This window comes from Notamacropus eugenii, chromosome 3, assembly GCF_028372415.1.
Source record: "Notamacropus eugenii isolate mMacEug1 chromosome 3, mMacEug1.pri_v2, whole genome shotgun sequence".
Lineage (NCBI taxonomy): Eukaryota > Metazoa > Chordata > Mammalia > Diprotodontia > Macropodidae > Notamacropus > Notamacropus eugenii.
This window is the reverse complement of record NC_092874.1, coordinates 246,106,025-246,118,688: the sequence shown is the minus strand read 5'-3', so window position 1 is coordinate 246,118,688 and position 12,664 is coordinate 246,106,025. Positions and strand designations below refer to the sequence as shown.

The window sequence follows — 12,664 nt, the reverse complement described above, 5'->3', positions numbered from 1 at the left end:
TAGGTATTAAAGGTCAAGTTTTTGATGTGAACAAAAATCCAATACCAAATGTAATAGTGGAGGCTAAGGGCAGGAACCATATATGCCCCTTCAGAACTAACAAATTTGGAGAATATTATCTTCTTCTTCTGCCTGGATCCTATACAATAAATGTAAGCATATAATTGATGTGGTTCAAATTCACTTTGAAAAGACAAGTCTTTCCCCCAAACAAATTCATATCAGACAGGCTATGGTTGGAGGGATTGCTTGGCTCTAAAACAATAATCTCTGCAATCCAGTAACTGACTTGCTTCCTTCTTAGGGTTGAGACTTGTTTTGCTCATAGGGATACAGTTTGGACAAATGCAGTGACGGCAACTAAAAGTAAACTCTTAGGAAAGCCCAAGAATTAGAGATGCCTAGGGGTAGAGGGAGGGGATAGTGATAAATTTGACATAGTATAACAAAGAACAATTTTTCTGAAAAATCTGAGATGGAAAAAGTCACATCACATATTGAGCTGCTGTTATTTTTATTGGTTGGTTAGCATTTTTTTTTTTGAAAGACAGACCATATTCCAAATATTTAGAGTTTAACAAGTTTAGCACTGAAGGAATCTGAGAGGTAATCTATTCTAACCAATACTTGAGACCTTCCTTAATATCTCTACAAAGTTCTTATCTAGTCTCTGATGGATGATCTCCAGTAATTGGGAACTCAGAGAATTTTAGCGTTGGAAAGGGATGTCCACAGCCTTCTGGTCCAATCCATACATGAAAGGCATGCCCTATGACATATTCAACAAGTGATTGTCTAGCCTTGGCTTGAAGACCTCTAAGTCTTTTTCCTCCAAAACCTCACCAGGTAGCTTCTTCTACTTTCAGACTAGAAGTGTTTTGTTGGGTTTTTTTGTCTTAGATCTAGCCAAAATCTGCTTCTCTACAACTTCTACTCATTGGTCTTCATGGAAGATTAGTGTGGCAGTAGGATAAAGGATGGATTAGAAAAGGAAAAGAGGAAAGATCTACTAAGAAGACTTTTGCAATAGTCTAAGTTGGTGGCAGTGAGAGCCTGAACTAGGGGGATGTCACTGGGAATGCAGAGTAGGGAAAAGATTCAAGAGATATCACAGAGATGGGCTTGTTAACTAATAAAATGTAAGCAGGAAGGAAAATGACGATAACACCTCTATGTTACCATAGACAGTAGGGAGTTGAAAGGAGGAGTAAGTATATGGGAAAAGATGACAAGTGCCATTTTGGACATACTGAGTTTCAGGTACCAGTGGGACATTCCATGGGAAATAGGGACATTGAAGATGTTAGAGCTGGAGATAAAGACTGGGAAGTCACATAAACAGATGTTGTAGTTTTATTTTGGCAGTGACAGGGAAGAAACATGGGGTAATGGTGGGAGTAGAATAGTAAAGCAAAGTTTATTTGGAATTCAGAAGACTTGAGCGTGATTGTCGGTGGATGAGAAGGATGCGACAGAAAGATGCAGGAGAGGAATGTCTTGGTTCTCAAGCAAATAGGTTCAAGGGCACAAGGGGAAGGTGGTTAGCTTTATTACAGACTGGAATCTTTCTTTCTGTGGCCACAGGAAAGATTATGTTGAGAGGTTCTTAGGAGAAGAAATAATAAGAGTTTCCTTCAAATAATCTCCTTCTCCGTGTGGAGTGTAGCTGGGTACAAGAAGAGGAAAAAGAAAAGATTTAAAACAATCTCTACGGGGAAAAAGCTGGGGAGTAATTAAGGCCAAGATAGAAGAGTTATCAAATAATTAGGAGGAAGGTATAGAAGGTGAAAGTTCATTTTCATTTTGTGGCATTTACCAGCAACACCCCTTGAAGTAGAGAAATCAGAAGTCTGAACTACTTAGGATTGATAATTTTCTGTTCGGGAATGGTTGAAAACCATGGAAAGTTCAAGTGATTCTAAGGTAGAAGCTAATAAAATGGCTTTTGGCTTTGTAAAGCCAAAGTGTGGGACATGAACTAGGAGACTAAGTGAAGAATCCATGGTGAAGAATCCACAAGTAGAAGTGCAGATTAGGTTTTAGGAGAGTGGAAGAGACAGAAGAATTAAAAGGTCATGTCAGAGAGAGAAATTTCAAAATTCAGGATCTTGGAGGTATTGCAATTTCAAGAGATGGTGAAGACTATAGTGTAATAGTGTCAATGAAATGTGTTGGATAAAAAAAGGGTCTTTAGGCTGAGATATTGTGTGGTCAGATTGTTAGAAGGGTTGCCATTACGAACACTGACATCCCCTAGGATTATGGAAGAGAATGAAATGGAGAGAAAAACAGAAATTATGAACCCAGATCATTGAGAAGGTCGGGCAATGGCCTGAAGGTCAAGAGATGACATCAGTAAGAATGGGGAGTTGGTTTTGAGTCATTTCAATCATGCCCAGCTCTTCATGACTCCATTTGGGTTTTTCTTGGCAAAGATGGTGGAGTGGTTTGCTATTTCCTTCTCTAGCTCATTTCACAGATGAGGAACTAAGGCAAATGGGATTAAGTGACTTGCCCAAGAACATGGGGATACTAAGTGTCTGAGGTCACACCTGAACTCAGATCTTCCTCACTCCAGACCCAGCACTCTATGTACTGTCCCATTTAATTGCCCTGTAACCAGTGTAATGCAGTGCACATTCAGCCCAATTTACACCACAGACTTAGAGAAGAGAGTTCATCCACCGCAGAGATCAAAATAGAACAGAATTCTGGTGTATTGTAAATGTGTCTTTATGGGCACTTACTTCCAGGCAGCTGTAATGTGAGGCTCAGATGAGACAATGGGTGTAAAGCATTTTGCTATAGAAATACCATTTGCTGGTGTAGTAGTAGTAGTAGTAGTAGTAGTAGTAGTAGTAGTAGTAGTAGTAGTAGTAGTAGTGGTAGTCGTAGTAGTAGTAGTAGTACTAGTAGTAATAGTAGTAGTAGTAGTAGTAGTAGTAGTATGGGCAGCTAGGTGGTACAGTAGATAGACCAGGAGTCAGGAGGACCTGAGTTCAAATCTCACCTCAGACACTTGACACTCACTAGCTATGTGACCTTGGGCAAGTCACTTAACCCCAATTGCCTCATCCTGGATCATCTCCAGTCATCCTGATGAATACCTGGTCACTGGATTCAGATGGCTCTGGAGGAGAAGTGAGGCTGGTGACCTGCACAGCTCTCCCTCACTCAAAACAAAGTCAAGTGCAAGTCATGTCATCATTTCTCTGATGGCGTGGTCTTCTTCAGCAACGAAGGATGAAACACACAGAAGTAGTAGTACCAGTACTAGTAGTAGTAATAGTTTTGTTGTTATCCCAAACTCAGCTGGCCTCCAGTCCGATCATGACTTCATTCCCTCAGCCTTCTAGCACATTCCTATAGAGCTAAAGTTAATATTTATGAAGCAATTCAAAGGTGTCCTGGTAAATGTTTAACAAATGGGTTCTGGGAGGGAGGAGTAGCCACACAATTCTAAATTTAATCTGCATTATTTACTTTTAGGGCATCTAGGTGGTAAATGGATAGAATGCCAGGCTGGAGTCAGGAGCATTCATCTTTGTTGTTCAGTTGTTTCAGTAATGTCCAACTCTCAGTGACCCCATTTTAGGGTTTTTGTGACAAAGTTCATTTTATTGATGAGGAAACTGAGGCAAATGGAGTTAAGCGACTTGCTCACAGTTGTATAGCTATTAATTGTCTGAAGTCAGATTTGAACTCAGGAAGATTCCTGATTCCAAGCCCAGTGCTTTATAAATTGCACCACCTAGCTACCCATTACCTCTACTGTAAAATGTCAAAACCGTGCATTTGCTCTGATTTGAAGGGGGTAGGAAGTGGGGGAAAGGGGTCTCTGCCCCTTCAAGGGAGATCTTGTTCCTCCTTTTTCTGGTCAGAATATAGTGGACCTTCATGATGTACTGACTAGGGAAACAGTTGGGTATACTGGAAAAAGAGGACCTGAGTTCAAATTCCAGCTCTGACATTTACCAGCTGTGGGAGTGACCTTGATCAAGTCATTTATGCTTGGTAACTCTCAATTTCTTCATATACAAAATGAGGGGATTGGACTACATGGTCTCAGATCCCTTCTGGTTCTAAATCTATGATATGATGATCCTTAGGACTATGGCCTCCCTTGCTTAGAAGGGTTTTTTACTCCACTACCACCACCCCCTTTTTTTCCCCCCAAAGTAGTAAAATGGTCCCTTCTGTGTACACTGGATTTCACTGTGGTATTTCCTTTTGGCTAGAAACTCATACACTTGGGTGGAGTAAACCTAATGAATAACATGAATTGCTCTCTGTGGTACCAGAGACAACTTTAAATGTAACTTCCCTTGAGCGCAAGGACATGCCAACACCCCAAGGGATTCTGCATGACTTGTACCACATTATTTGCCCATTTAATAAACATTAAGCTTGTTGCCTTGGATTTTTCATTTCTTTGGATATTAAATATATGCAAACATTTTAATTATTAAACAGATTGTGAGTCCTCATTGTAAATCAAAAAATTATTTGTACAGCCTTGTATGTAAGGAGGCACCCCCAGGTGATGAATTATTTATGCCCCATTAATCAGCCTGGCTTAAAACAAATAGCCTGTAGTTACTATGAAACTTGGTAGGTGAAACCTTTAAGGTCAGAACTAAGGATTTTATTATGATGTGACTTTTAGCCAGATATATGGAGTGTGGTGTTCCATTCTGAGAACCACATTTTAGAAAGGACATTGATAAACCGAATAATCCTTTAAATCAAAGTAAAATGGGGAAGGGCAGATCTCAAATCCGTGTTATTTAAGGATCAGTTGAAAGGACTCAAGGTGTTTACCCTGTAGAAGAGAAAACTTGGCAGGGGAAGGGACCCTGAAAACTGTCTTCAGATATCTAAAAGATTGTCACCTGGAAAAAGGACCGCTTTTACTTTGCCCTGAGGGCAAAATTAGAAACAGGGGATACTAGATAGTTTTAGAGTTGATGTTAGGAAAAAACAGAGAGAACTCTGCAAGAATTGGAATATGGAATTCAGGAGGTAATGTGCTTCCACTCATTGGAGGTGGACTGGATCACTTGTTGGGAGTGTTATAAGGCATTCTTGGTCAGATGTAAGTTATACTAAAGGATCTCCAAGATCTCTTCCAGCTGACATTCTAGGATTCCCTCCCTTGGGCTCTCATACTCCATTTACCATGGATTACATATATACAGCATTTTTCAGTATGAGAATCTCATTGCCAGCTTTTTTCCTATTTTTTCCTCTTAAAAAAAATGTGCTGCTTCTCTCTTTTCTTTGCAGAGGTTGAGGACTGATAAAAGTATGAAATCGTGTATATTATCAGAGGCAATTCTTCTGTGGGTTAACCTTTGGTTTTGCTAAACTGCTTTTTTTCCTGTCTTTTCATCAGTCTGTTACAAGCCATTGTTTGTTAGATAAGGAAGGGATAAATCTAGAAATGATCAACAAAAAGAAAATGTTTAGATAAATAAATGAAGAAGGAAAGAAAGAATGGCAGTCAGTCTGGCAGAGACAACAATAGGGACCTTATCTATTACAGAGCCCAAAAGAGCAGTATGAGACCCATACAAGTGCAGGGGGGTGGAGATCTGATTCTCACCCTCCTCCCTTTGTCTTTTCATCATTGTCACTGGCTGAATGCACTTGTCAATCAACCAAGAGTTCTGATTCCCTCCCCCACTTTTGACCAATCACTGACTGAATGAGCTATCAATCAGCAATAGTACAGCTAAGGACCATTTCAATAGGTTGTTATTTCACTCTGGCTGATCTGAGGTGATCGCTGGTTCAGCCAGCTAGTGACAGGGCTCCAGGCTAAGAGTCCTCCTTTTTTCCCCTCTGCTAATTCAACAAGAACCACCCTCTTGATTACAGGGTGGTGTATTTTGTTGATTCTAGAGATTGCTGCCTAGTATCTCCCTCATGAAGCTGGAGGAAGGAACAATTCTGGGATGCCAGAGTCAGTACCCCCACATGCCCTGACTCTGACAACCTACAGAGACAAAGCTCAAACTTTGATTCCAATATCCTAAGATAGACAGAGGGCCCTATTTCAAGTTCTTTTGGAAGGCATTCAAGCTTAAATTAACTCTGGAGAGAAAATAAATTGCTAGGGAGCTGACTTTGTCTGCTTATTTTGTTTACAAATATTGTAACATTTCCTGGGAGGGAGCCAGGAACACATTTCATTTGGTGCAAATTTTGCCTTCACTGAGGACTCTTGGTCACCCAGAAGAAGACCAGAGTAGAATGATAATTTTGCTTTCTACTTCTCAGCTGCATGCCTGACCTTTTTTTTTTATTTTATAGTTCTTGGCTACATCTTTATCAGCCTTGATTCCTATCCAGGATCCCTGGAAAGCTCATTGAGTTCTCAGGAAGGATTCTGACCTTGACTAGGGAGAAGCCCAAGCAAAGCTTTGTGGAAACTACACAAAAATAATATTTTTATCTCTTGATGTAGAACATGTTGACAAGGTGGGACATCTGAACTGAGTCAAATGACGTTTCTTTTTTCTCCTTAGGCTACAGTCCCTGGACATGCAACAATCCTAAAGCAAGTGACCATACCAGAGAACACGCAAAACTTCAGTGCACTCAGGGTGGACTTTCATTTCCCATTCCAAGTGAAATCAGATTATAATGTGATCACCCGGGTTTCATGTTCTGAGGTTCCTCTTTACATGTATTTTAGAAGCCATTCTGATAGACTGATGTCACATTTTATCCCCTTATTTTTATTGACTTTTGTATCTATCCTTCATGTAAAGTAAACCATCAGAACTGTGCTCCCCACCCTCCACCCCCATTCCAGGATGTGTAATGAACAAGCCAGGCCAGTTCAACTTTGCCCACTCTGTCTTGTCAGCTGCCTGGTCTCCATGGACTTTTCCCTAAGATGGGGGCATCTATTTCCTACAGAACTGGATATTCCTGAATCACTCAAAGTATCTGGAAAAGCCTCAATAATATTTAAGATACCCATAAAATCATGCCAGAATCATGCCAATAATGATGCTGCTCAGAAATTCCAAAATGGAATTTCAATTACCTGTTAAGGTGGATCAGAAAACTCTAGGTCTTCCCTCAACTTTCACCAACAGAACCTGATGGCTTCATCACAGCTAAGCAGGGTTTGGGGGAGACAAGAATCATCTCCTGGTCTATCAAACCTGCCAAATTAGGTCTTGACCATCTGTCATCTGGTCCAGCAAAGTGTATTTCCATCTTGTCACTTGGGAGCTCTGACCTCTGAATGACCTCTCATTCTTCAGCCTTTAGAACAGAACGTCTTAACTTAGGGTTGACACATTTGCATGTTTAGATTTCAGGAGGTCATAAACTTGAGATGGGGGGTGGGGAAAGGATTAAATATTTTCACTGAACTCTAACTGAAATTTAACATTTACTTCAATTAGTTTTTTAAAATATATTATTCTGAGATGGGGTCTATATATGTCATTATGTAACATAAAAATGAGTACTAAGTAGTTCCTCTAAGGAAAAAAATGGAACCCACTTTGCACAATAAAATGGAAATTCCTAAGTGAATTCATAAGAATGAGATCAAAATCAATCAATTAACATTTAAGGTTGCCTGCAAGGCCTTGGCCAAGTGGTAGAGGCTGGTGGTACAGAGACTACAAAGAATTTTTTTAGGGTTTAGAGAAATCAATGCTAGAATTATTGATCAAAATCTAAAGTTACATTGGCTGACAGGTCCAGGGTAAAATACAGAAACAGGTTTTGGCAAGATTACTAGTCACTACATCAGGGTAAGGTCAGATGCTGTCTCACCGAACTCAGAACAATGGATCAGTTTTCGTTTTTCTTTTATTTTAAATGACTAGCCAGTCTTTTCTCGTTTAGCTTTCCTTAGTGCTTGCAGTAGAGTCTTCATCTGTCGTCCCAGTTTGGACCTGCTTCTCAAACTGTTTGGCATGCTAAAATTACAGAGGTCAGGAATTCTGGCAGAAGATGGAAAGGTCATATGAAGGGTGTAGATTGTAGAAAAATACCAAGGGCAAGCTGTCTAGGAATTAATGCCATTACTGGTGCTATGAGGAATGTGGTAGATTCACCAATGAATTGACAAAGGGCCTACAGTACCAAATGGAGCCATAGGGGTACGATCAGGAGCACAATACTACTGTAGGCCCCTACTCCGAAGCTATGTAGGATCCTGGAGCCATGCCATCTCCATTCACAAGCAACTCAGTTGTAGAGTGTTCATATTTAAGTCAGTAAATAAATCTAAAAGCAATGGCTTTACTGAGCCAAACGTTCTTATTGCTGTGTTGTTATTATTGGTGCTTGGAAAATAGTATGTTAACCATAAGTACCATTACAGCTGACTTGATCGTAAAGGATAGCTTTACAATAAGGGAAATCTCTGTTCTAATACTTCAAGCAATACTCAAAACACAACACAATATTAAGTACCAAAAAAGTATTGTTCTGAATCCAGGTTTGTATAAGACTTGGGTGTGGCCCCTAATGGACTGTGGCTTTTCATTGCACACCAGTGTATTTTCAAAGAAATCTCGTTTCAGAGGTGTGGCCAGGGTGTTCGGATCAAGTTCCCTAGGGTTACCACCATAATGGAATTTGATCTCTGTAACAAATAAGAAAAATACCACCTACTTCTGGTGAGCCAAACATCTCTGAGAAACTCAACACAGAAGTGAATTAATTTCTTTAACTGTTCTTGTCACATTGAAAAATGCTCACAAGGCATAGAGACCATGTTGAGTCTATATGATTGTGCCTTGAAACTGGTGAGTGCTTAAAAGCACAGAAAAAGAAAAACAAAAAAGGGGGCCACGTAGAAAGGAACCAAATGATCTAATCTCCTAAGAGAAGCAATTTGCTTTTTCTGTATAACTGTATTCTGTATCACTACACTGTAAAGACAAATGAGTTATCATGGTTCACTAGGAGATAACTCAAGAAGATTCAAGTTTTGTCCAACAGGGCTGATTTTCCCCAGCTTTTCCTACTGCTATTAGCACTTTATTTGAGGGTACTATATGGTAGTTAATTGGCATGGAGGGGCACCTGTTAATGTCTCCATTTTCCTCCCTTTTATTTAAAGCAATAGAATGGAAAATGTAGCAAAAATTCTTAAAGCTTCATATCTGTATTTACAATATAATGTTCAGTGTCAATGTACACTGTTTATAAAGTATTCTTATATGCTCTGGTTAAATTAACTAAATGTTTTGCTATTTTGTGTTTTTACATGTATCTTGAAAGCACATTGCAGAAGAAAGTCCATGGTGATTAAATTAAATTGGCCTTGTAACTATATAAAATATGTATCACTAAATTTTCACTTGAATGTTTTTAATTTCTGGTCACCTTAACTATCCACAATATAGCCATGAACAGAGTTAGGAGTGGGGGGGAAGACCACAGCTATAAGGAACATGACTTTCACAAAGCCAATGCATTTTATGTAAGCTGAGTCAAGGCCTCACTTCCAAGCTCATCGATTTAGACTTACGTATAAAGGACAGGAAGGTAGGGATGGTGGATGGAGTGCTGGACCTGGAGTCAAAAAGACTCATCTTCCCATGTTCAAATACAGTCTCACACTATAGCTATATCACCCTGGGCAAGTCATTTAACCCTCTTTGTCTCAGTTTCTTCATCTGGAGAAGGAAATGTCAAACCACTCTAGTATCTTTGCCAAGAAAACCTCAAATGGGGTCATAAAGAGACCAATATGACTGAACAACAATAAAAGAAGACAGTAGATTAGAAAAGTAATAACAGTCATCCTAGCATCTAGAAGGTAAAACAGATATCAAAAGGAAAAGAATTAGAAAAGGACAACAGAAGTGTGTTTTGAAAAGACGCTGGATTTGGAGTGAGAGGACTTTGGACCAAATCCCATCCCTGCTATTTGCTCTCTGTAACTTTAGGCAATGAGAAGCTTGAGTAGATGGCCTCAAAGACATTTTCAAGCTCTAAATCTATATTCTATGAAGTTTAAAAGCCAATGAGTTGGAAATATTTACCTTAGCCCTTGAGGGTACCATTGTATTGTATACAGCCCAAGATAATAAGCTACTGTATGCCCAGAATTAAATTGAAAAAGAGCAGGTTAAATCAAATTTGGGAGATGAATGCCATGCTTTTAATGACCCCAAGCAGATAACCTAACACAAGGAACAATCTTTTTTAAGTTGTATTTTCCTGGGGATGTTTTGTAGATATACATCTTGGACCACCATGATATAAAAGTAAAAATTGCAGGTAATCCAAAAAAGCATTGGAGAGAAATATAATGGGTGAAAGTAGGCTGTAGTATATATCCATTGATGGACCTATGTGAAATAGGTAGCAACAACTATACCCGTGAAATCTATGTCCAGGAAAGAGGTGGGCAAAGAAAGGGGAGGGAGATCCTGGAATGCAAAGAGAGCAGATCAACAGCCCAGGTGCTACAGTGGTCCTTACACAATGTGAAAAAACCTAGGAGGGGAACCTTTGGCATGTTGGGGTGGATCTTTTGTAGGGTATCCATGGGGGGAGGAAAAGACAAGAATCACCTACAATGAGCAGGATGCACATTATATTGATAAGAGTGAGTACTTTCATCTGTGAGATGCTGGAACTATTAAAATATTAGTGACAGAAGCAGTGATCTCTGAGCCACTGTGGCTTCACCGATAAATCAGTTATGCTAAGCCAATATCATTGCTTTTTTGAAAAACAGGCTCAAAGGACATACAATCTGTATCCCTAAATCCCAAATTGAGCCAATTCTGAACTGGTCCCCTTAGGGGGGCCCAGTTGTGCACTGTAACTGCCATGCAATACATGTCAAGCCAGCTTGAGAGAAATTAAAGCTTGGACACACACAAATTAAAAAAAATTTTTAAAAACCAGGGTTACTAGTCTAATAAATCAGAATACAGTAGAGACCCAGAAAAATATTTGACATCCTTATATATATACATAGAGGTATATATAAGCTACCTATATAGGTATATATATATATATATGCTACCTATTATAAAGTAAAGAGATATGTGGTCTAGAAGAGAAAAGGTGGATTTTCAGAACCAACTGAATGGCTGGACCCAAAAAGTAGTATATGGGTTGGTGTCAAAATGGGAGAGAGGAGGAAGAGCCAAGATGGTGGAGTAGAAGAATGAACCTGTAGAAGCTCCCCCCCATTGCCCAAAAAATATCTGTAAAAAATGATTCTAAACAAATTCTAGAGCAGCAGAAGCCACAAAATGACACAGCGAAAGAGATTTCCAGCCCAAGATAGCCTGGAAGGCTGACAGGAAAGGTCTATTGCACCAGGCACAGCCCAGCCTTGGCTGCAGGGCACCAGCAGGAATAGGATTGGAGCAGGCCTCAAGAGGTGGAATCCCCAGCAGCAGCTGCGGTTCCCATGTTATTCAACCCACAAACGCCACAGACAGCTTCAGAGGTCAGTGAGAAAACTCTTTCATCTCGGTGAAAAGGGAATGTGGCCTGGCCCCACCAGCAGCAGCCATTTTTGGAGCCCTTGGCTTAAAGACCCTGGGGGAACTGAGCAGTTGATCTGGGTTTCAGCCCTGAGTGGCGGTCCTGGGGTGAGGAGGAGTGCTGGTGGTGGAGGTTCTGGACAGGGATTCCTACTCGCAGATCCTGGACAGAAGAGTGCTTGTGGTTGCTCCCATACCACAGCACAGGCCAGGAGAGGAGTAAACTCCTCTCCCTTAATTGTGCCACCTTGGAGGAACTGAGAACTTACAGGTCCCCAGAGTATACCTTCCTCTTGACAAAGGACTCAGAAGTCAAGTAACTGGCTGGGAAAATGCCCAATAACGGGGGAAAAAAATAAGACTATAGAAGACTACTTTCTTGGTGAACAGGTATTTTCTTCCATCCTTTCAGATGAGGAAGAACAATACATATCATCAGAGAAAGACATAAAAGTCAAGGCTTCTGCATCCAAAACCTCCAAAATAAATATGCAATGATCTCAGGCCATGGAAGAGCTCAAAAAGGATTTTGAAAATCAAGTAAGAGAGGTGGAGGAAAAATTGGGAAGAGAAATGACAGTGATGCAAGAAAATCATGAAAAGCAAGTCAACAGCTTGCTAAAGGAGACCCAAAAAATGCTGAAGAAAATAACACCTTTTAAAAACAAACTAACCCAAATGGCAAAAGAGGTCCAAAAAACCAATGAGGAGAAGAATGGTTTAAAAAGCAGAATTAGCCAAGTGGAAAAGGAGGTTCAAAAGCTCATTGAAGAAAATAGTTTTTTTAAAAACTAGAATGGAACAGATGGAAGCTAACGACTTTATGAGAAACCAAAAAATTACAAAACAAAACCAAAAAATGAAAAATGGAAGATAATGTGAAATATCTCATTGGAAAAATAAATGACCTGGAAAATAAATCCTAGAGAGACAATTTTAAAATTATGGGACTACCTGAAAGCCATGATTAAAAAAGGAGCCTAGACATTATCTTTCATGAAATTATCAAGGAAAACTGCCCTAATATTCTAGAATGAGAGGATAAAATAAATATTGAAAGAATTCACTGATTACCTCCTGAAAGAGATCCAAAAAGAGAAACTCCTAGGAATATTGTAGCCAAATTCCAGAGTTCCCAGGTCAAGGAGAAAATATTGCAAGCAGTTAGAAAG

The 12,664-nt window shown here is 39.7% G+C and overlaps 1 protein-coding gene across 2 annotated transcripts in view; it reads left to right on the top strand.

Moving 5' to 3' along the window:
* CPM (carboxypeptidase M) overlaps positions 1 to 9,334 on the top strand; it is a 92,436-nt gene extending 83,102 nt beyond the window's left edge. For both annotated transcript variants that reach the window (XM_072655336.1, XM_072655337.1), the window contains exons 8-9: positions 4 to 152; positions 6,531 to 9,334. In XM_072655336.1, coding sequence (XP_072511437.1) covers positions 4 to 152; positions 6,531 to 6,779 — 398 coding nt within the window. In that variant the 3' untranslated portion in view covers positions 6,780 to 9,334. The remainder of the gene's footprint in view (positions 1 to 3; positions 153 to 6,530) is intronic.
* Positions 9,335 to 12,664: the final 3,330 nt, after the last annotated feature.